At 52.6% G+C, this 19,671-nt stretch overlaps 2 protein-coding genes and 1 long non-coding RNA gene across 5 annotated transcripts in view; 2 read left to right on the forward strand and 1 right to left on the reverse strand.

Annotated features, from left to right (window-relative positions):
• AMFR (autocrine motility factor receptor) overlaps positions 1-4,204 on the forward strand; it is a 29,304-nt gene extending 25,100 nt beyond the window's left edge. Inside the window, exons 13-14 of the mRNA XM_068693831.1 lie at positions 965-1,149; positions 2,626-4,204. Coding sequence (XP_068549932.1) covers positions 965-1,149; positions 2,626-2,773 — 333 coding nt within the window. The 3' untranslated portion in view covers positions 2,774-4,204. The remainder of the gene's footprint in view (positions 1-964; positions 1,150-2,625) is intronic.
• Positions 4,205-6,302: 2,098 nt separating this feature from the next.
• GNAO1 (G protein subunit alpha o1) overlaps positions 6,303-19,671 on the reverse strand; it is a 130,343-nt gene continuing 116,974 nt past the window's right edge. Inside the window, exons 5-6 of one of the 3 annotated variants that reach the window (XM_068693114.1) lie at positions 10,232-10,385; positions 6,303-8,277 (exon numbers count right to left, since the gene is read on the reverse strand). In XM_068693114.1, coding sequence (XP_068549215.1) covers positions 8,090-8,277; positions 10,232-10,385 — 342 coding nt within the window. In that variant the 3' untranslated portion in view covers positions 6,303-8,089. Of the gene's footprint in view, positions 8,278-10,231; positions 10,386-11,987; positions 19,028-19,671 lie in introns of those variants that run through there. The other 2 variants (XM_068693112.1, XM_068693113.1) reach the window with 2 other exon arrangements.
• On the forward strand, positions 8,274-12,772 carry LOC137861717 (uncharacterized). The gene is made up of 2 exons (XR_011099796.1): positions 8,274-8,855; positions 11,442-12,772. It is a non-coding gene; the product is annotated as an uncharacterized lncRNA (long non-coding RNA).

Here is a 19,671-nt window from a genome sequence, read left to right on the forward strand (position 1 = left end):
ATCCATGCACTGTACGCTGTGCCCATGCTGCTGGGATTTGAGCAGTGGTCCCTCTGTACCCACCTTCCCCGCTGTTGTGGCTCCTGTGGCAGCTGAGAGACCCAAACCTAGGAGCTGGCTTGGCTGGTAGCTCTCTGCTGCACCCTCCTTGTTTCAGAAATCCTCTGGGATGCCAAATGATAGCTCAGCTCTCAAGCCTTCCATCGAGGCGATTTGTTCCTTGAAGCTGCCGCGCTCAGCAGCATCTTGTTTTCCCCGGCAGAGCTGATCTGATTGCGTGCGACAGGACGTGCTCAGGATCCGCCGCTTCACCTGCGCTGCTGTGCCGGCGTCAGCAGCTCAATTTTCACATCAGTGATGCCTGCCAGCTGTCCAGGGGGAAGAGGTGGATGTGCAGGGCCACCAGCTTCTTTTATTGACACGCTGGGCTCAGGACAGTTGCCAGCCTCGCTCCAGTGGTCCCAACCCGCGGTAATTCGGGTGCTGCAGATCCTGCTACCGAGGTCTCCTAAAATCCCTTCTCACTCCCACGTCCTCTTTGCAAGCACATTTGCTGTTTTTCCCTTGCTGTGTGGATTTCTGCCTTTTAGCTTCTTTACTGTTACGCTGCTTATCAAGTCAGCCCCAGAATCTGGCTGTATCAAATGCCCCGTTTTCAGACAGCATTAATTATGAGTAATTAATGTTTATGTCTTTGAGATCACTTTCAAACATGGCTACGAGATAGAGCATTACAGAATGCAGGCGCTTTGAACGTGCTTTGAATTAGCTTTGTTCTGTACTTTGGCTGGGGCTTTCAAAGGAAACCAAGGGAGACTCTAGCTTCTTCCAGTGCCTCAGAAAATGACAGTTCTTTGTAGCTCGTTATTTTGATGCAAAGAAGCCCTGGTAGCAAATTTTGCACAGACTTGCGACTTTTTTTCTATAAACTTTTCCTCTCTCCTCCTTCCCCTTTTTCTTTTAGACGGAGAGAGTACCACTTGAACTGAACTCGAGACTGGAAGAAATGGTAGAATTCAGCGAAATGGAAGCAGAACCCAGTGAGGCAGAAGATTTTGAAGCCAGGGGGAGTCGCTTTTCAAAGTCAGCTGACGAAAGGCAGCGCATGTTGGTTCAGCGGAAGGAGGACTTGTTGCAGCAAGCTCGAAAGTATGTTCCTCCCTAAAACTCCAGCCTGGCCTCTCAGTTACACTTCCCCCAGAATGTTTTTTGAATGGATTATGACCACTGAAAGATTGGGTTGGTGCAAAATGTATTAAGAGGAACAAATAACGTTGCTACAGCAGGCTCAGGTTGCTGTTTAAGACAACTGTGACTGATAATTCCCGTTTTGAAATAGCATCATGTGTCACAACAGGCACACAGCTTCCTAAGTGGTGATCCAAAGCTCTTTGAAATCATGGGATGATTTCTTCAGCTTCAGTGAGCTTTAGTGTGAGCCTGTAGTAAGCGAGAGAACATTCTTTGTACTGAGCCCTCTTGTGCACCTTAGTTTACCTCCTAGCTTAGGTGTCAGCCAGCACTGTGTGTGTTGCAGCTGAGTTTACTGTCTGGCACTGCTCTTTGCAAATGCAGAGCAAGAGCCCTAAGCAGTAAGCAGCACAAAGATGACAGACTGCCACTAACTAAAACATGCCAGAGGAGCTCATGATTAACCAGTCAGCGCTGTTGAAGGGGGCATGACCGACTCCCTTCCAGCTCAGTTAGTAATAGGTCTTGTATGTAGAGTCCGATTTCACATGAGCATGAGTTAGTCGTGTTGGTGAGTTCTGCTAACATCTAGTTGCTGATTTAAAAAAAAAAAAAAAAAAAAAAAGGAAAAACACTTTGGAGCTGCAGATAAAATTTTTTAGCATTTGTAACAAGCTTTGTCCCTGCCGTTCTATCTCAGGAAGGCCATAGAAAGGGTCTACAAAAAGTACATTGAGTTGTCCCTCTCTCATATTGAAATGCTGTCATGTGAATCATGTGAATAACTGGGGGTATGATGGCTTTGAACTGTTTATCTCTAAGTAGGCTTTCTCCCAAAACATTTTTTTTCTTTGAAAAATGTTTTTTTTAGAGAAACAAAAGCATTTTTGATGTTGTGATCACTAGTTCCTTATTTGTGTTGAAGAGCTGTGGAAGTGCAAACTGCTGTATTTTGTCACTACCTGCAAAAATGGGTTGGGCTAGTAACTCTGGATGCTGCTTCCCTGTATTTCTCTATTACCTGAGGCTTTGCAGCTGAAGTGCCCTTCCTGTCGAAGGCTCACTTCTTGTCAGTGACTGACTGCTTGGGGTAGACACCAGCTGCACCTGGAGTGTGCTGGTGGAATAATGGAGACACAGAGATTCAGTAAGTCACCTGAAGTCTCAGTGAGCTGCTCTGGGTTAAGAGTAGAGCCCAGACCTCTAGAACCGCCTCCCACTCATATGCACAAGGATCTTACACTGGGTTTCTCCCACTCTGTGCAGTGTGCCATGGGCTGTCTTTGAGTACAGAGCCTGTGCGTGCTTGCATGGTATTTTCCAGCTTTCAGTATGCCTTAACCCCCACCTTGCTTCCTGGATGTACCAGCTGAGTATTTTCCAGAGCCAAATTTGGTGGGCTCTGCTCACCCATCTTCCTTTTTCCTCTTGTAGGCGTTACTTAAACAAAACCTCTGACGAGGAGCTGACCACAGAGAAGCCCTCACTGCCCGAGGGAGCCTCCGCCGATCCCGTCACCCTGCGCCGCAGGACGCTAGCTGCCGCCGCCGAACGGAGACTTCAGATGCAGCAAAACTCTTAGCGCTCGCTGCTTCTCCTTCCTCCTCCTCCTCGTGAGCAATGTTGAATAAATAAATGAAATACAAAAAAAACCCTGCGCTTTCTATACCAGCAGGAAAGTGTCACTTCAGAGTTCAGCTAGCTGTGCTGCCGAGTGAGCTGGCTGCCTCTCTGCTGTATAAAGCATGTGGTCTAATAATGTTTGGACAGCTGACAAATTAACCTTTTTTGTAATATTTTCTATGTGACATTGATCCCCTCCACAAACAAAGGCGATTTGTAAACCTCGGGCATGATTTCTGCAGCTAGCGTGAGGTGTGAGGCTGACTGCACCACAGAAGCTGGGGAAAGTGTGTTTGAAATGAGCAGCTCTGGGTGCAGGTCACAGAGGGCACTAGCAAGTTCAGCTTGAGACCAGGGAGAGTTATTCCAAGAGGGGAAGAAAGCTTAGAAATTTGCAGCAAACCCTGCATTAGATGAGCAGGTCCCTGCTCTTAGGTTCCTGCTCGTATCGAGAGTGAAGGAAGGGTGCTCTGCAGGCCAGCTGGAAGGGCTGGAGTGGTATCGCTGGGAAATCAGGGCTTAGGCTGGATGGAAGCTGTCTAGCTACATAATGTAGAAAAAAATGAAATCATGAATTGTGCAGCAAAGTGCTAATTCGCATTGATTCCAGCATAAACTAGTTTGTTTACCATTGCTGGGCTCTTCTGCACTGGCAGACTTGTAGTTCTGCTCACTCCCTGGGGCTGCGCTATTTTCCCTTGTCTTTTATGGCCAGAAAGAAGCGAGAGACTGGGAGGAAGCGAGTGATGAAGGGGCACGAGGGGAGGCTGTAGCCCCTGGCATTCAGTGTTACGTTAAGCCGATGGAGTACAATCGAAAAGCCTGCCTGTTTCGGACTTCAGAGCAACATGGATGGACTTCAAGGAAGAGGCTGGAGATAGCTCTGATATCTTGCTTTTTTATTTCATTTTTAACCCCACGACTTCACCATGAGACTAGAAGAATTGGGGCAGCTGGGCCTTAGGCAGGCTGCAATCCAATCTGCTAACCTGTGATTTTTCTAAAGAACTTTTGACACGAGATGCACTTGGAACCGGCAATGCTAGCTTGCATAGTTGAATTTTACATGGCAGCGACTTAATTCTTAAATTCCTGATGAGTGACTTCTAGCATCACTGCCCTTTAGAAGGAGCCCAGTATTATCTAGAATTGTTGGTAACTTTTTTTACTGTTGGTTTTTAGGGACATTTAAAGGTGAACTTAATGAAAGGAGTTGCATCGATGTTTAGGTGAAAATAATTTATTTCAATAAAACTTTTTGGGAAGCCTTACCTTGCAATGCTGTTAGTAAACTTCAAAGAATTTTTTTGAGATCATTGGTTTTGCTCAGAGCACAGCTGTTTGTTTTTATTGTTTAAAAAAAAAATAAAATCTTGGTCAGTGTTGGAAATTGTTTGGAAATTTCTGTAGTGTGTCTTATGTTCCTGGCATGTGTTTGGTTTGTAAATGCAGCACTTGCACTTTTGTCGTGACAGGAAGGGGGATCAAAGGGAACACAGTGGGTTTAGGGAAGGTTTTTCCAAGCCCTTGGTTGTCAACCAGTTACTGGGCCTGGAATCCAGCCATGCTGTGAGCGTGAAGTTGGAAGAGAAATAGTATCTGGAGGACTGTAAAAATGAAGGGGGGTTTTGAACTGTCTGATTGACCGCCCCAGCATTTATCACCACACACTCACAAAAACTGTTCCCTGACTTCTGATGCCCGTGCTGGTCTGGGAAGGTACCAGCAAAGCGGCTGCCCATGGCCAGCACCCTTCTCCCTTTGTGCTGAGGGCCCTGCTGTGGGTTGTGTGAAGCTGGTGGCAGCTTTGATCCCTTCATCATCATCCCGCGGCTGCTCCGAAGCAGGAGGTGAGCTGGTCTTGCACAAACCCCTCTTGCTGTGGAGCCTTCAGTGGCTGAGCTTGGAGTGGGGATGAGCAAGGGGGGTGCCCAGTTTGTGGGGTGGAGGCGAGCGTCCTGGAGCTGAAACCAGGAGCGGAGGGAGAGCTTCAGAGACCCCTGGGCAATTCCTCATGGATTCATCTCCTCCTGTTGTGTTCCTGACCGCCTGCGGGCGGCTTTCCCCTTCATCCTGCTCCCTGGTGGCTCCCTCTGGTGCTGGCCCTGGCCGGCTGTGGGATGGCATCCGAGTGATGTTGGTGCTGAGGGTGCATTAGGGCAGGGGTCAGTGGTGGTCTCTTGGCTCCGCTTCCCTGGAAAGGGAGAAGCTCGCTTGGCTTTCCCTGCATCGATACGAGCCGCATCTGTCCCACCAGAGCACCACAACCAGCAGGAACCATGAAGAAATAACTTCACCAGTGTGGGACCGAGCACCTGACCTAGCCCAGCTTCCCCTGCTCCATCCAGTTCTGTGTCCTGGGCAGCTCGGGGTGCACCCGAGGCAGCGGTGACGCCCTCCCCATGGCCCAGTGGGGTTCGAAAGTGTTCCTTCACCTCCTGTGCAGCTCCAGCCCTGCTCCAGCCAAGCCCCCAGCGCCCGCTGCCTGCTACCAGGGCCCTGCAGGGTGCCCGGCCTCTGGCGCCCCTTGGGCCATGAGCTCGGTGGCTCTCGGTGCTCCCTGCCCCTCGCCAGGCTTTCTGCTCTGGCTGAGAGCTGAGAACCCGCTGAGAACCCGCATCCTGCCCCGGGATGAACGCGGCTGGGGCCTGGGTGAGGTGTGAGGGCCTGAGGCCGCGAAGAGCCCCCTCACACCTGGCCGCAGCTGCAGGCAGCGTGGTGAGGCCGTCCCGCTGTGTGTGGAGATGTTGGGGTGTGCCGGGTGTCCCTGCTGGCACAGGGAAGCCCATCTCTGCTTCGGAACCGTGTCCGCTGCTGTCCCAGGCACAAGCGAAGCGCTGAAGCCGGCCGGGCTGTCCGCAGGCTCTGCCCTGCACCAGACCTCCGGGGGCTTTTCGCAGCCCGCACAAACAGCCAGGGCTTGGGTTGCTGCATTTCTCCTCCTCCCCGTGCCAGCCCCAGGCGGTTCAGCCTCGCATGCACAAACAGCAGCTTTAGCAGGTGAAAATGGCTTTGCTGCGATTGTCCCCCAAGGCGTGCTCCTAGTCCCAGCAGATGCCTTCTGCTGGCTTCTCTCGGGCAGTTTGTGGGGAGCGAGCGAAACAACCCCAAAAAGTGCCCTCGAGCTCAGTCCTGGGGCCTGCCCTCGGCCCAAAGCTGCCCAAAGCCTCGCAGGGGTCAGGCTCTGTTCCCTTGGCCTCCTGGCCACCCTGGCAGCAGGGTGAAGGCGATTTTGGACAAAATTACTGTTCGCATGGGGTGGGAGCAACAACCAGGCAGGTCCCACACCCCCACCCCACAAAAAGCCTGATTTTTCCTGACCACCCTGCACCAAGCAGCATCGGTGTGGGTTGGTTCTTTCAGCATTGCAAAAAAAAAGGTGATTTTTAATTCTTTTTTTCCATTTTTTTCCTTCCCTTAGAAAGGCAAAGCGAAGCGGGAGCGTGGCGAAAGAAGCAGCCGGAGACGCGGGAGGGGAGAGCCCGGGGTACAGACAAACATTCTCTTTATTGAGCTACACATGAATTTTCCATTAGTCAGAGAAAGAGATTGGCAGTGTGTAATATATCACAGAAACCTCACTGATTGGTAATAGAAAGGCTTAGAAAGACCTGGCGCTTTATATATATATATATATAATATTTTTAGTTTCCTCTTTATTTATTCATTTTCTTTTAAACAGGTGTGACTGCTCTTCTTCAGCAAAGATAACTCTTAAAAGTGAAACCGTGAAGACGTCTGGTTACTAATCAAAGTAGAAATGGTGAAGGATTGGTCATGAAAACTGTGGCTTTAATGTAAACACTACATTCGATTTTTTTTTTTTTTTACTTTTTGTGGTTTTGTGTGTTTTTTAAAATTTTTAAATTATTTTCATTCTCTCTTTTTTGTATTTTTGTCTTTTTTTGTTTGTTTTTAAAGTTTTTTTCTTTTTTTTCTTTTTTTTCTTTTTTTTTGCAGCACAAACATCCCCACATGAGAGAAAAAACACCATTCACTAAAAGGGAGGACATGGGGTGGGGGGAGAGAGGGAAGGGGGGGAGAAAAAAGCAGCACAAAAAAGCATTCACTGGAAAGTGTTAAAAATGAATAAAATGAATAAAAAGAAAAAAAAAAGAAAAAAAAAAAGAAAAAAATATGTATATATGTATAACCCCTCCCCGAAGCCCCCAAATCAACCCCAAACGGGAAAATAAAGACGCGGAAGCCGATCTGGTGTGAAACACGGGGTTTTTGGGAGCGGAGGTGGAGGCCGGGCAGGGCTGTGCTTCTGGATACGGGCCGGAGGCTGAACGAGGCGCTGGAGCCAGGAGGGGATGGAAAAAATGGGGGAAAAAACCCCGGAATGGAGAGCGCCGCCGGCCGCACCCCTGGCTCCCGGCTGGGGAGGGATTTACCTAAAGTGAGGTGGAAAATTTAAAAAACGAAACGAAACCAAAAAGCCCCAAAAGGGGAGCGAACGCCAGCTCGTCCCTGCCCGCACGGAGGATGCGCCGCCGCGCTTTCTGCCCAAAACAGCCGGGAAAAGGGAAATGGGAAAAGATCTTTTGTTTGTTTGTTTCCCTTTTTAGCTAGGACGCACGGCGAGGAGGGAGTTCTTTTTTTTTATTTTTTTTTTCTTTTTATCCTATTTCCCTCTTTTTTTTTTTTCTTTTTTTTTTTATTAAAAATAACATCCTTGAGCTTCCCGCCGCAGCGGCTGACCCTGGCCGCGGGGCACTGGAAATAAAACCGGTTCATCGTAAGAAGAAGAAGTCAAAAAAGAGAAAAAAACAAACAAACGAACCAAAACTACCGAAAATAACCCAAACCCGCTCAAAGACGCGCCGGGAGGAGACGCTCCCCCCCGAGAGCACCGGCACGGGGCCGCGGGCAGGATCCGGCCCCAGCCCCACCGGGGGGTGGCCAGAGCTGGAGGTGCCCCAAAACCCCCAGGGCGCCCCCAGCTGAGGCCAGGGACCCCCCTTCTGCCCGCAGTTCTTCGAGACAAACTAAAAAGGTGGTCGTGGATTTGTTTTTTTTATATATATATATACGTATATATATAATTTTCCTTATGCCTTTTTATTTACCAACTTGCATGATTATGATTACGATTTTTTTTTTAATTTTATTTTTTTTTATTTTTCTTTTTTTTTTTCCTCTCGTTCAGTTTGGTTGTTTCTTTCGTTTCGCTTGGTGTGTGTAAGTGTGTGTGTGTGTGTGTGCGTGCGCGTGGCCGCGTCGCTTCTCTTCTGCTTCGCCCCTCTCCCCGCGCCGCCGCGGCCGCGGGGGCTCAGTACAAGCCGCAGCCCCGCAGGTTGTTGGCGATGATGATGTCGGTGACGGCGTCGAAGACCACCTGGATGTTGTTCGTGTCCGTGGCGCACGTCATGTGGCAGTAAATCTCCTTGTTGGGCGAGCGGTTTTTGCTCTCGAATTGTGCTTGGATGTAGGCGGCCGCGTCCTCGTAGGTGTTGGGACCTGCGGGCACAGGGGGGGACAGCGCGGGGGGCGTCAGGGACAGGCACCGCCACCCCCCTGCCATGCTGCTGGAAAGGTATTTTGTCTCGAAAAGAGCAGGCAAAACCCCTTTTAGTCCTTTTTTTTTTTTTTTTAACCCAGGTGAGATTTTTTTCCAGCAGCCCATCAGTGTGGCCCTGGGCCTCAGCCTTGCTCCCCAGCATCTGAGGGGCACCACACCGAGCCCCCCCGGCACAAGCAGGCACAACACCCATGGTGCTGCCACCACAAGCTGGGAGCAGGGGTTACCCTTTCCCCCTTATCCCTCCCCTTTCCCAATTTTTTCCCCTATTTCCCCCACAATCTACCCCTTTTCCTCCCGCATTTCCCCATTTTTCCCCCTTTTCCCTTTCTTTTCCCCCCAAATCACGAGCACCTGGGCTCTGCCTCCACCACCTCCCTCCCCAGGTGTTGCTGCTTTGCCCTCCTCACCCCACTCCTCTATTTCCCCCCGGTGAAGGCAGGCAGCCCCCAGCTGCCCCTGCCTGGGCTGGAGGGATGCTTGGTGGTCCCTGAGGGATGCTCGTCCTGGCCCCAGGGTAAGTCCCTGCAGCACATCCGCGGTGCACAGGGGTGAAAGGCCGGGGGGCTGCATGCCCCCCGGTCAGGCAGGCAGGGGCTGGGAGCACTGGGTGCCCTCTCCAGCATCACCCGTGGGTGCCCTCAGGGAGAAGCCGGGGCTGAACAGGAGCTTGATCCAGGAATTTGGGATGGGTGAGGGGCAGCTGGTGGGGCTGGGGCCCCTCGGGGATGTGTCGCTGCCTGTTGGCTTGGCCCCTTGGGGAGTTTTGCTTTTGCATCGTGGGCTGGAGGTGGGGGGCAGCTGTTTGAGTCCCAAAATGTGCATTATTGCATTAAGCTGCTTACGGCAGAGTGGCTGCGCCCGGCCCCTCGCGGAGAGCCACAAAGCCTGAATTATGCTCCTGAAAGCGCCTTTGGAAGAGCAGCTATTATCTGGAGATTTTCCTTTTCCAGCTCGATGCTTCCCCTCCTTCCTGGTGCAGGTGGGGGCTGAAGGCACAGGGAGGTGACCGGGTGCCACCAGGCTGCCCCCGTTAGGGCAGCAGGAGCTGGGAGGTGACAAAAAGCTCCCGGGTGGCTTTGGACATCCCAGCATGTGGCTGGGGAAGGAGAAGGGGCAGGGGAAAAGCTTCTGCGTGCTGGCAGTGCTGTGAAGCCTCCAGGGGATGCTGCTGGGGGCCGGGGCCAGTCCCCGGGTGCTGGTGGCCACTGTGGGTGCTGGGCAAAGCTGCTGCCATCAGGTGTAGGGAGGGGTGCTGGAATCTCTCAGCTGGAACTTATTTTTTCCTCAGAAAAAAACCACTCAGAGTGGATTTCTTTCTACAGCGCTGTCTTGATTCCATTTCCTCCAAGCTGAGTTGGTTTCACTCACAAGCTGGTATAATTCCCGAGTGATTTCACCCATTTCTGTTGTGACGGGGCTCCTCCCTTCCAGCAGTGTGCCCTGTGTGAGGGGACGCAGGCGGGAGCCCCATCTTCAAGGCCCTCTCATCTCCGCTCCTGCAGCCGCGCTCCAGGCCCCATCAGCAAACCCTAGGGAAGGCCGAGCGTCCTGTGGGCCTCATGGTCTTGGTTTTCCTCTCCTTCCATGCCCAGTGCTTTCCTTTCGCTGGCTTCTCTTGCTTTTCTCACTCCCCTTGGTGGGACCGCAGGGATCATGCTCCGGAGAGCTGCCGTTCCTCTGGGGATGCACCAGGAGCTCTCTGCCCTGATGGCTGCTCTCGTGCCTTTGCCAGAATAATTCCCCAAACACAAGCCATGGCTAAACCCCAAGAGGTGCCCCTTGGGGTGCTGGGGCCATGGATTGGAGGTGGGCAGTGCGATCGCTGCCCTGTGAAGGTGGTGGTGTCCCTGTCCCCCCCACCCCGTGGTGCGGCGCGGCCCCGGCACGTACCTGTGTATTCGGGGAAGCAGATGGTCAGAGGAGACTTCTTGATCTTCTCGGCAAATAGGTCTTTCTTGTTGAGGAAGAGAATGATGGAGGTATCAATGAAGAATTTGTTGTTACAGATGGAGTCGAAGAGCATGAGAGATTCGTGCATGCGGTTCTGCAGCAGGGAGCACGCGGGGAGGAGAGACAGGAGAGAAAGGCAAAGAGAGAGAAAGAGTTAGAGGAGAGGAGGACTTCTTCTTCCCCTGCACTGACATGGTTAGAAAGCAAAACCTCAGTGAGACAGGGCTGGACTGAGCTGGGGGCACGGGAAGGGGAGGCCGGGTGTGGAGGCCGCGGCCTGTGCTGGGCCTCCCTGCCGGCTGCTCCAGCAGGGGCTGGTGCTGGGGTTTCAGGTTAGTGGGGGGGAGAAAATCATTCACTCATCCCTTTAAAGAGATGTCCTGTCCCTGCTGGGCCCTTCTGCCCCTTGTGAGGCCTTCCACCTCCACAGACACCATGGTGGAGGCCGGGGGGCACCAAGGAGCCCAGGAACTGTGCCATGGAGGAGCCTTAGCAGGGACATGGAGGCAACTGCTAAGACCTCTTTTCTTTTTAATTATCCTTTCCGAAGCTCCACTTGGAGCCTGTTTTCCCCAAGCTACAGGAGCTGTTGGCAGAGAGGAGGCAGAGTGGACAGAGGGAGAGGAGAGAAGGAGGCGAGGTGGGGTGAGGTGAGGCTCCTCCGCCAGCTCGGTGCAGGCTTGGGGGCAGCCACACACTGCTGGTAGTGAGAGGGGAGGGAAGGCAGGGCACAGCTCTCAGATCCACCTCCATCATTAACTTACTCTGGAAATTAACACAAAGCCATGCCCAGCCGCTCCACAGCAAAATCCAGGAGAGGCCACAGCCACCGCAGTGCTCGCGGACACCCAGCACAGCCAGGGTGGCTCGGGCTTGCCTGGATTCATGAGAGCACACGTGTTTGCTAATGAAATGATGACCCAATTACACATTTTGGAGTTTTCCATGAATGTTTTATTAGTGAGTCATTTTCTTAGCTACACTCTGACTGCAGCTTTTGCATGCAAAATTTAGCAGATGTCTGATTTCATCTTGAAAGGCTTTGAGATTACGCTGTTGTTTCCTTGGCAAGGAGTAGCTGTGAATGCCAAGTAGTCGCTTTCCAAAGCTTCTGGACCTCATTTGATCCTTATCTTTTCTCTTTTTTAAGGAACTTTTTTCATGGGAAAGCAGGAAAACCACGGCAGATGGATGTGGCTCTTCTTGCCTTGATTGAATGGCCTTTGCAAAAAACACTGGGTCTTGAGGTTTTGGTGGCAAGTAGCTGGGTGGGTTTTAGTTGGTTTCAGCTCTTTGTTCATCCTGTTTTGTTCCATAAATGCGTGTTAAAGAAAGGAGTGCTGCTGGAGGAGCAGCTGTAACAAACAAAGGCTGTGCCTGGGGGAATCCAAGCCCCAATGCAAAGATTACCCTGGTAACTTCTGAGCCCTGGATATCTGAGCAGGATGGCATCCTGGCGGAGACCTTACGGGATCCTCCATACAAATACCAAAGGCAAACCCCTTCTCCATGAGCCAGTCGTCATCTTCAGAGCTGGCCTGAGATCCTGCCCGGGCTGCTGGCTGGGAGGTTCGGGAGCTGCTGAGGCCAGGTCCAGCTGAAGTTACACCGCTGAAAACCGGTAGTCAACAGGAATAACATCTAACTTCCCATGTTCGGGCTGACGGAAAATTTTCCCTTGCTGTCTTCGAGTTTGTTTTTGTGTTCTGTTCTTTGCCTCCAGTGATGGAAGCCCTTTGGTTCAGACACAAAAGAACAAACTGACACGAGTTACTTTGAAGGGACCGAGAGGTGCTCCAAGTATTGTGTCACTGCAATGGGGAGAAAGCACGACTTACTGAAACGAACCAGAAATAGCTCTTTTGTCGCTGTGCTGATTGATGGAGGAGAAGCAATGCAAAACTTGCTGCTTGTCACAATTTGCAACCACGACATGAGAGGAAAGCTCGGGGAAGCGAGGACGCTGCCAACAAGCAAAGGACACCAGCCATGCTGCCCACATCACCCCGCTTTACTCAAATGGCTTTCATGCAGGTGCTTGGATCAGATAAACACCACAGACAAGCTTGGATCAGATAAAAGATCACAGCCAAATGGCAGATCTTTAAGGCAGAAGGGGTCAGGGTGGAGGTGGCTGCTCTCATGCCCCGGTGTTGCCGCACTTGGCAGCGAGTGGCATGGATACAAAGGCGATCACTCACCTTTTGGGCTGATCCTTCTCAAATTTCTTATGGCCAGGTGAGTGAGGCTGGGACGGACAGCTGCCACGGGCTGGACGGACAGACTGATGCTCTGCCATGGCTTCGGCAGTGCCGCAGGATGGTGACAGACAGCACGGAGCAGCAGGGCCGAGAAAAAGCAGCGCACGCTCAAGGGAGACACAATAAAACCCTCTCACGCTAGAAAAGAGCTGGCACTTTATTAACATTTTGTAACTAATAAATACATTACCGACAGCCAATAAATTATTACAATCGCTAACGCTCTATGAAACCAACGGACAGTCACTCTTCGTACAAAATTACAGTTAATACAGGCTGGGCCATCGAACATGCAGGAGGAACGGCTCGGCGGGGGGGCGGCATGAGGGGGCCCCCGGCGATCCGTCGGGAAGAGGTCGGTGGCGGAGAGGGGACAGCGGGCAGGGCGGCCCCGAGGCACGGTGACGGTCACTGTTCCCTTGTTGAGCTGGAGGGAGGGGAAAGGGAGGTGGAGGGAGAGGGCTGAGGGTGTTAAATGGGGTTTTAATGGGGTGGTGCTTTGTATTGAAACATGATGTGCGTGTGAGGCAGAGAGGGTGAGGCTGTCCTGGGTGAGCTGCGGTCCTGGAGCTGGGCTGGGGAGGGTTTGGGAGGATGTGGGGATCCTAGAAAATGAGAGGGGTTGGAATGGCCCTGGGGAGAGGGTGGTGAGGACCTCGTGCTGGTACCTGCTGTACTCTCCTCTCCCCACCTGGAGCCTGGTGTTCGGAGGCAGAGCCTCCTGCCAGCGCCATGGGACAGCCAGGGTTTGGTTGTGAGACTGACATTAAGGCTCTGTCAGGGTGGGTGATGCAGCTGTGGCTTTTTTTTTTTGTTTTGGGGGGTGCAACATTGCAAATTGCAGAGGGAGAAGGTCTCAGCAGGGGACCTGAGTTGGCTTCTCCCGGCTGCGGCGTGCCAGCTGGGAGCCTCTGGTCCTTCTCCAGCAGATGCGTTGGCCTTCAAGGGCCAGCATGTGTGCCCTGCCAGGGGCAGCATGGATCAAGATCTCCCCAGAGAGCCCACAGGCTGCTGGCTCGGACATGAGAAGTCCTGGGAGAAGTCCCTCTCCATGGCCACGTTCTCAGCACAGCCTCCTATATAGGTCACGTACCTCTGTCTGTCAGCATCAATTACACTGTGGCATCGCAGGCGCTCAGAAATTACCATCTACACTTGAGTCTCAGGGCTTTAGGGGCGTGTTTCTGGCTGCTCTTTCCTCAGGGGAAATGGAGGCGAGACTATGGTCTGCCCTTCTGGGCAGCCTGTGCTGGGCTGTGCCCGATGGGGTTGGGAGCGTTTCCTGGCTGTTTTGGGGTGCTGCTGTGCTGCACCATCCCTGCTGACCTGCATGCTTCCACTAATGGGTATTTCAGGCTCCTTGGACGTAGTTGGGGAGCTTTTGGTCATAAGCCTGAAGCCAAACCTGGCCCATGACAAAGACATGGACGTACCAGAGCTGCTCTTGCCTAACAGAGCTGATGCTCAGCCCCGTTCCCAGGAGCTCTCCCACAAATACCTTGCGTGCCATGGTGCAGGGTCTGGCAAACTGGGGTGTTCTGGCAAAAGGACATCTTATGGGGCTAACCCTCACCTCTTGAGGACCACTCCTGGCCTGGAAGCAAAGCCCGTTCCATGCCACGATCAATTAAAGGCACTGGATATATTTTAGCACATGGCACAGCTGCTCTTGTTAATACCTCTAGTGTCCTTTAAAACAAAATTGTGTGTCCTGAGGACGTCCTCTGAGGATGTCCTCCCCTCCGTGGAGGTCCAGGCTGTGGTCCAGCTCTGGAGCCTGGGATTTGTCCACATTGTGCTGCACCTGGACCCTGGGCCTTGCTGGGAAAGTAAGGAGAGCCCTGATCCAGGGTGAGGGTGAGCAGCAAATTCTCACAAACTCCTGATGGAGGTGGGATTACTGGGAAGTGTCTTTTGGAGGCTGCTGGGGCACTGCAGGAGGCAGTGGCAGCAGGGATGTGCCCACGCTAGCAGACGGGCGGCCAGAAGGCCCTGCAGAGAGCTTGCACTTCCCTGGGCCACCCGAGAAAGCCAGAGCATGATACGAAAAAGCTGGCCTTTGGGATAGGGAGCTGTGTGTGCAGCTGTGCTCCCCTGGCCTCTATTTATTGCTGTAAGCCCCGCTACTGCTGCCTCCTATGCGAGGTGGTGGCACATCCCAGTGCCTCATCTAGGGGTTCATTGCAAGCTTTTCCTCCCACGGGTTTCTCTATTCTGTTGAAATTGCTTTTTAAATACGGGTCCTATGGGAATTTTTTTCATCCTGTGTATCCACACACCCGACCCTCTTGTTGCTGATGGAGCACGAGGAGGGTTTCTGTCTGTCTGCTGCTGCCCGAAGCTCACCGTGACTTGTCAGAGCTGCTCTGAACGCGGTGCCACGTGGATGCTGCTGCTGGACCGGGTCATTAAAACCTGCATCCACTGAGCCACCAGCAGGCGTGCCAAAATCAGGCACCATTTGCACGTTCCCCTATTAGCTCTGAAGGGTACACGCAACATCTCTAGGCAATTCCTGCAAGGACTGCTGGGGTTGAGGACTGAGAAAAAGCACCGGGCAAAAAAATTGCCTGCAAAAGGCACATCTGTCAGAAAGGGCCTGGGAGGGATGCAGGAACCCAGCGGTGAGTAATGCTTTGGCAGGCGTTCTTGGAGACAAAAAAAAAAAACACTATACAAGGCCATCAAGTGGGAAAAATAGTAGTGTTTAACGCTGAAAGCATTTCATCTTTCAAACACCGTTTCAAGCCTTTGTCAGTTAATCCTCACGACACTTCTGTGAGGGAGGGAATGTCAGCAGCAGCAGCTGAAATGAAGCTTTAGATGTACAATATGCCAAAGAAAATGAAAGAAAAGGCTCAGTGTGTCAACATTTCCTCCTCTTTTTCTCCCCTGCGTCCCTGCAGAGTGCCAGCTGGGGATGATAACCAACTGCCTGGGGATGCTGCTGGGGCTGGGTGGCTTTGCACCTCCCGGTCCCCTTTTGGGGTGCCCGAATCCAGCCCAGCGCAGGGTGTGAGAGCACCTGGCAGGACGGGTGGCACAGCTGCATTTAGCAGAGTTCAGGGCTAATTCAGATTTTCTTCCCCAAAATATTCCTGCATGCTTTATGCTGGAAACTCCTGGAGCTTTGGCTTGGTTTTGCCTTCAGTGGGGACAGCTTCTGTTATGTGCTGGATCGGAGGAAATGTCACGCACAGCGAGGGGTGGAAATAGAAAGCCTCCCAGCTCCTAGAGCTGCTGATCAAATTATTCTGATGGAGCTTCCTAAAGCGCTGCTCTGCTGCCCGTGTAGGCACCAGTGCACTGCTGTGCACAGCTTCACCCCGGGTCTGGCAATAATGTGCACTTCAGGTATTAAATGTAACTAACGTGCAGCTTTCTAGCCCTTATCTTGATGCTCAGTGCAGGTGTACATCACCCGAGCAAGCTCCAGGAGCATCCCTGTCGACCTGGGTCCTTCCAGCTAATTTCCTGCCTCCTTCCACGCCAGGAGCACCGTCCCGCTGCTGTTGTGCGCTGCCTTGAAAAGCAAAGCATGGAGATGAGTTAATTTGATAACCTCAGAGTGCTGAGCAAGAAGAGGGCTCTGCATCGGGCAGAGGGGAAGTTTGTGGGGGGAGACCTGAGTCCTGCATATTTCTCTGTCCTATTCAGTGCCTGTTTAGGCACTCAGCTCCTCTTCCTGCAAGAAGCAGCAGGCTGGTGGCATTTTACTGTCATTCCCTTGGCTTTAGTCTCTGGGGATGAGAGCTCAGCACGCCTAGAAATCTTTCCGAGGATGGGGCAGGCAGCTGGTACCTCCTAGGGAACTAGAGAGAACTGGGCACGTGTTGAAAACCCTTTATTTGAGGATCCTTCCCCCTGACTCTGAAACTCCTGGGCTAAAACAAAGCTACGTGCAGGTGCCTCGTGTTCAGGGCTCCTTTGGGCTGATGGCTGTGCAGCACCGTGCTGGCACTGTGGAGGGGCTGGGGGCTGCCAGAGGACTTTAAGGCTGAGATTCCTCTGACTCTGCCAGAGGAATTTAAGGCTGAGATGGTGAAGAGAAAGGTGGCTTGTGCCGGAGCAGAGACCTGGTGTTATGGCTGGGAGCATCTAGCAGAGGAGCAGCGAGCCCTCCCTGTGCAATGTGAAACAGTTCTATAATTACATGCTAATTAAGGGGGTGCTGGCACAGCTGTGAGCCACGCGATGGGGTGAGGTGGGTGAGCACCACCCTGCTTTCCTCCTGCCCTGCATCCTGGGGTTCTGTCAGACCCCCGCCAGCACCGTTCCTGGCAGAGCACAGCCTCGGATGGCAAAACCCCTCCAGCCTCCCGGGAACGCTTCTCTTCCCATCTTCCCTTCCTCCCTGCTGCCTCAACCTGCCTCATCGCCCTTCTGCAACTTCTGCCCCAAACCGAGCCCCCCAGACTCCCAGCTCCTGTCCCCTCCATCCCTTCCCACCTGCTCCTCACCCTGCCTCCCGCAGCCCCGCTCACCTGGCCCCTCGCCTTTGGGCTGTGCTGCTTTGGCCTGCTCTCACGTCGCCTCTCCTGGGTGGGCACAGCAAGAAAACAGCCATTCTCCTGCTCAGACGTGGCACTGGAGGAGTCCCTGACCTCTCGAGAGCTGAAAGCAAGCCCTGGTGGGGGCTCTGAGGAGAGGGCAGCTGGACTCGTGGCTGTCCTGGAAAGACTCAGGCTTGTGGACTTCCACGAGAGGCAGGGAAGGAGCTGGGAGGTGGCTGTCTCACTTCTGGGGTGGACTGTTAAGGGTCCCTCTGTGTTCCCAGAAGTCACACCTGACCTCTCAGGCTCCCCCTCCAACTTCACCTGGAGCTTGTGGTGATGGCAGGCCACACGTGCCCCCGCCCAGCCTTGCTCATCCTTCCCTCTGTGCCCACACCTTCTGTCATGCTGGGTGCTGCTCTCGTCCTTTCCACACCTTCCCCCCTGCCTTTCCTTCCTTCCTCTCCTCTCTCCCTTGCACTTATCCTTCCTGCTCCATCACTTGGCACAAATCAGCTCCCTGAGCCTTCCCTCCCTGTTAACAAACCATCCCTCGTGCTTTGGATACGGGTAAAGAGGTGACCCGGTGGGGGCACCAAACCTGGAGCCACCCCTCCTGGATGCTCAGGGAGGAGGTGACACGAGCCACCTGCTTCTGCTCAGCCAGGAGGCTCCGGTTGGAGGCCTAGGGGCATTTACATGAGCTGAAGGAATCCCTCGCACCCCACCATCACCCAAACCTGGTGAGGTTTCCAAAATCACCCCTCTGCATTTTAGGTACGTGAAGGTCAAACCCTGGCTTTGTGGGGACGGCGAGGGCTGTGCCTTGCCATGAGCATCCCTGGTGCTGACTGTGGTGCACACACAGCCCCAAATGGGACACATCCTGCCTCAACTGCGTGGCACACAGGGAAATCCCCGTCACCTGCTGGCCACGGGCATCCTCACGGAATCATCTAGGTTGGAAGAGCCCTCCAAGGTCACCATCCTTGTTACAGCCCAGCCTGCTCCGTGCAGCAGCTCCGCGGGACGGGAGTAAGATCCGGGTTACTGAGAACACTAGGCAGATTTTAACGTTAATTTTGGAAAACTGGAGGTAAAACTGTTACTGGTAATGAATGCTTTTAGGCAATGCTTAGTAGGTTTTGTTACTGCGTCCGTCTTAGACACCAGCACAACTCAGTATGGCTGTTTCACTTGTTCAAAGAGCTGGCTGAAAAAAGGGAGAATGTACAAAGCCAGGCTGCTGGGGCTGCGTTCAGCACCCCCTCTGGCTTTGGGGTGGGAACTGGAGCCACAGGGTACCTTCAAAATGGTCACGTGTCTAGTACTTCTCAAACAAATAGTAATTGTGAAAAAAGATAAATAAGGAGAATTACAAATATCCCTTAATTTCAAGGGAAAAAAAAAGAGGTTTTGGTTCCAAACTATGCTGTTGCTGACAAATATTTTAAGGCTTTGAGTTTTTCTTTTTTTGTAAATGGAGTATTTCTGGTTTTTGGCAGTTGAAATGCACTTTGTGGGAAATGTATTAGCTCCCTCTACAGCACTGTGAACTGGAACGGAAGAGTAGAAAGAGGCAGCGCGGGGAATTCACCCAAAATAAACCAAAACAAAATCAAACGGGGCTGGGGGGAGGCAGAACTTGCTGCAGAGTTTCCTGGGGCAGAAGGAGGGGTTTACGTACTCCTTCCTCATCGCCTTCCGAGGAGGAGGAGAAGAAAGAGAGAGGACCTGTCCGCGGGGCTGCGGGCGCTCCTGGCGGCTGCGAGGAGAGGAGGGGAGGAGAGGGCTTTAGTAGAGTCCGCATCCCCGCAGGTTGTTGGCGATGATGACATCCGTGACGGCGTCGAAGACGAACTGGATGTTGTTGGTGTCGGTGGCGCAGGTGATGTGCGTGTAGATCTCCTTGTTGGGGGACTTGTTCTTGCTCTCGTACTGAGCCTGGATGTAAGCCACTGCCTCGGTGAAAGAGTTGGGGCCTGTGAGAGAGCCGAGAGGAAAGGAAAAAAGAGCAGGTTAAAGCAGTCCCATAGCCCTGTGTCTGCAGGGGGAGGGTCAGCAGCTGCTGACACCATGAGCAGCACGCTGTGTAGGAATGAGGGGGGCTCACAGGGCTTGTGGGGGTCCAGCTGCCACCATGTGCAGGGAACTGGTCCCAGGGATGGGCACTGCTAACAGCCCGGTGCTGCGAGGAGGAGGATGGCTCTACCTCGGCCATTTCAGCCCTGGCTTTGTGCGGGGCTGCTGTTCGTCACGCACGGAGGTGAAATGGGTGAGGGAGAGGGGTTGGCTCTTGGGCAGCCTGTGATGAGAAACCCAAAATAAACTCCTCACGATGGTGACAAAAAAAGGAGTTAAAAAAAACCTGCCAGGAATGTGGTAAGTACTTGGCCTGGTGAAAAGGTTGTCATTTTTTGCCTTTTTTAGACTTTTTTTTTGATTAAAATTTGTTTTAAATGGAAAAGAGCAGTTAAAACATCCACGAATTGGGGACAGCAATGGTAACCGTGTCCTCCTTTCCCTGAACTGCTAAGAGAAAAGGATATGAAAAGAACTAACCTGTGTTACAGAGAAAAGTGGTATTTTTCTTTCCTTTTTTTCCCCCAAAACCAAAAATGCTAAC

This window comes from Anas acuta, chromosome 10, assembly GCF_963932015.1.
Source record: "Anas acuta chromosome 10, bAnaAcu1.1, whole genome shotgun sequence".
NCBI classification, from domain to species: domain Eukaryota; kingdom Metazoa; phylum Chordata; class Aves; order Anseriformes; family Anatidae; genus Anas; species Anas acuta.